Source organism: Dipodomys ordii, unplaced genomic scaffold (assembly GCF_000151885.1).
Source record: "Dipodomys ordii isolate 6190 unplaced genomic scaffold, Dord_2.0 Scaffold166, whole genome shotgun sequence".
Taxonomy (NCBI): domain Eukaryota; kingdom Metazoa; phylum Chordata; class Mammalia; order Rodentia; family Heteromyidae; genus Dipodomys; species Dipodomys ordii.
Window position 1 is genome coordinate 1,005,236 of NW_012267382.1, and position 1,474 is coordinate 1,006,709.

At 54.3% G+C, this 1,474-nt stretch overlaps 1 protein-coding gene across 1 annotated transcript in view; it reads left to right on the top strand.

The window, feature by feature from the left end:
* Positions 1–1,474, top strand: part of Muc2 (mucin 2, oligomeric mucus/gel-forming) — an 80,629-nt gene that overhangs the window by 50,291 nt on the left and 28,864 nt on the right. The window contains exon 24 of the mRNA XM_013033354.1: positions 853–1,387. Within this exon, the coding sequence (XP_012888808.1) occupies positions 853–1,387 (535 nt within the window). The remainder of the gene's footprint in view (positions 1–852; positions 1,388–1,474) is intronic.

Below are 1,474 nucleotides of genomic sequence, written 5' to 3' on the forward strand. Positions count from 1 at the left end.
TGAGTGTGTCAGGACTGCCAACGGGGACCGGGCCTGGGGGGGACGCAAGTGTGCAAGAGCAGAGGAAAAGCCCTCCTTCCACACTCCTTCCTGGACCGGGGCCTTTTGGTTTTTATTTTTGATTTACTTATTTACATTTTCTGTGTCAGAACTGGGGCTTGGACTCATGGCCTTGTTCTTTCTTTCTTTCTTTTCTTTTTTTCTTTCTTTCTTTGTCCCCACTGAACTCTGGGCCTGGGTGCTGTCCCTCAGCTCTTCAGCTCAAGGCTAGCGCTCTATCACAGCGACTCTTCTGGCTTTTTCTGCTTATGTGGTGCTGAGGCATCAAACCCAGGGCCTCATGCATGGGAGGCAAGCACTACCTCTGAGCCACCTTCCCAGCCCCAGCCTTGTCGTTTCATTTGGCTTTGTCACTTGAGGCTGGTGCTCTACCACTTGAGCCACAGCTTCACTTCTGTGAAGCTTTTTGGTGGTCAGTGGGAGATAAGAGTCTCATGGATTCTCTGCCGGGACTTCTCTGATGGATTTCTCTGCTGGCTTCAAAATGCGATCCTCAGAACTCCGTCTCCTGAGTAGCTGGGATTACAGGCGTGAGCCACCGGTGATCAGTCCCTTTTGACTGGCAATCTGGTAGCCACACCACACGTGGCTCTGCGCGGCCCCTTCCGTCCCTAGGCTGCAAAACAAGACTGCAAGGGATGCCCAGCCCTAAGCTCTGACCCCACACACAGTCCTTGGGTGAGGCAGGGGTGGTGGCAGCCTCACTGGGTTGGTCATGGAGGTCCGGAGTCCTCTAAACATGCAGGTGCCTCTCCCAGCCACGCATGACCAAGACTGGTTTGGTTTCTCTAGACTGCTGCCTCTGGTCTGACTGGGTCAACGAGGACCACCCCGAGAGTGGGAGAGATGGCGGCGACCACGAGACATTCACAAATATCTGCCCCGCTCCTGAAGACATCGAGTGCAGGTCAGCCGTGGAGCCCCACCTCAACTTGACGGACCTCGGGCAGAAGGTGTACTGCAACGTCACACATGGCTTTGCTTGCAAGAATGAAGACCAGGTAGAAACACTATTTAATCTCTGTTATGACTACGAGATACGAGTCAAGTGTTGCTGGCCAGAAGAATTCTGTGTGACGAGCACCTCACCTACAACTGTGACCACGAGAACCACCACCACAACAACCACCACCACATCCACCACTCCACCAACATCCACCCCACCAACCCCCACCACTTCACCAACACCAACGCCAACACCTACCACCCTATCAACCTCCACATCCACCACTACACATACACCAACACCAACACCTACCACCCCACCAACCTCCACATCCACCACTACACCAACACCAACGCCAACACCTACCCCCACCACTTCACCAACACCTACCACCCCACCAACCTCCACATCCACCACTTCAACACCAACACCCACACCCACCACCCCACCAACCTCCACATCCACCAC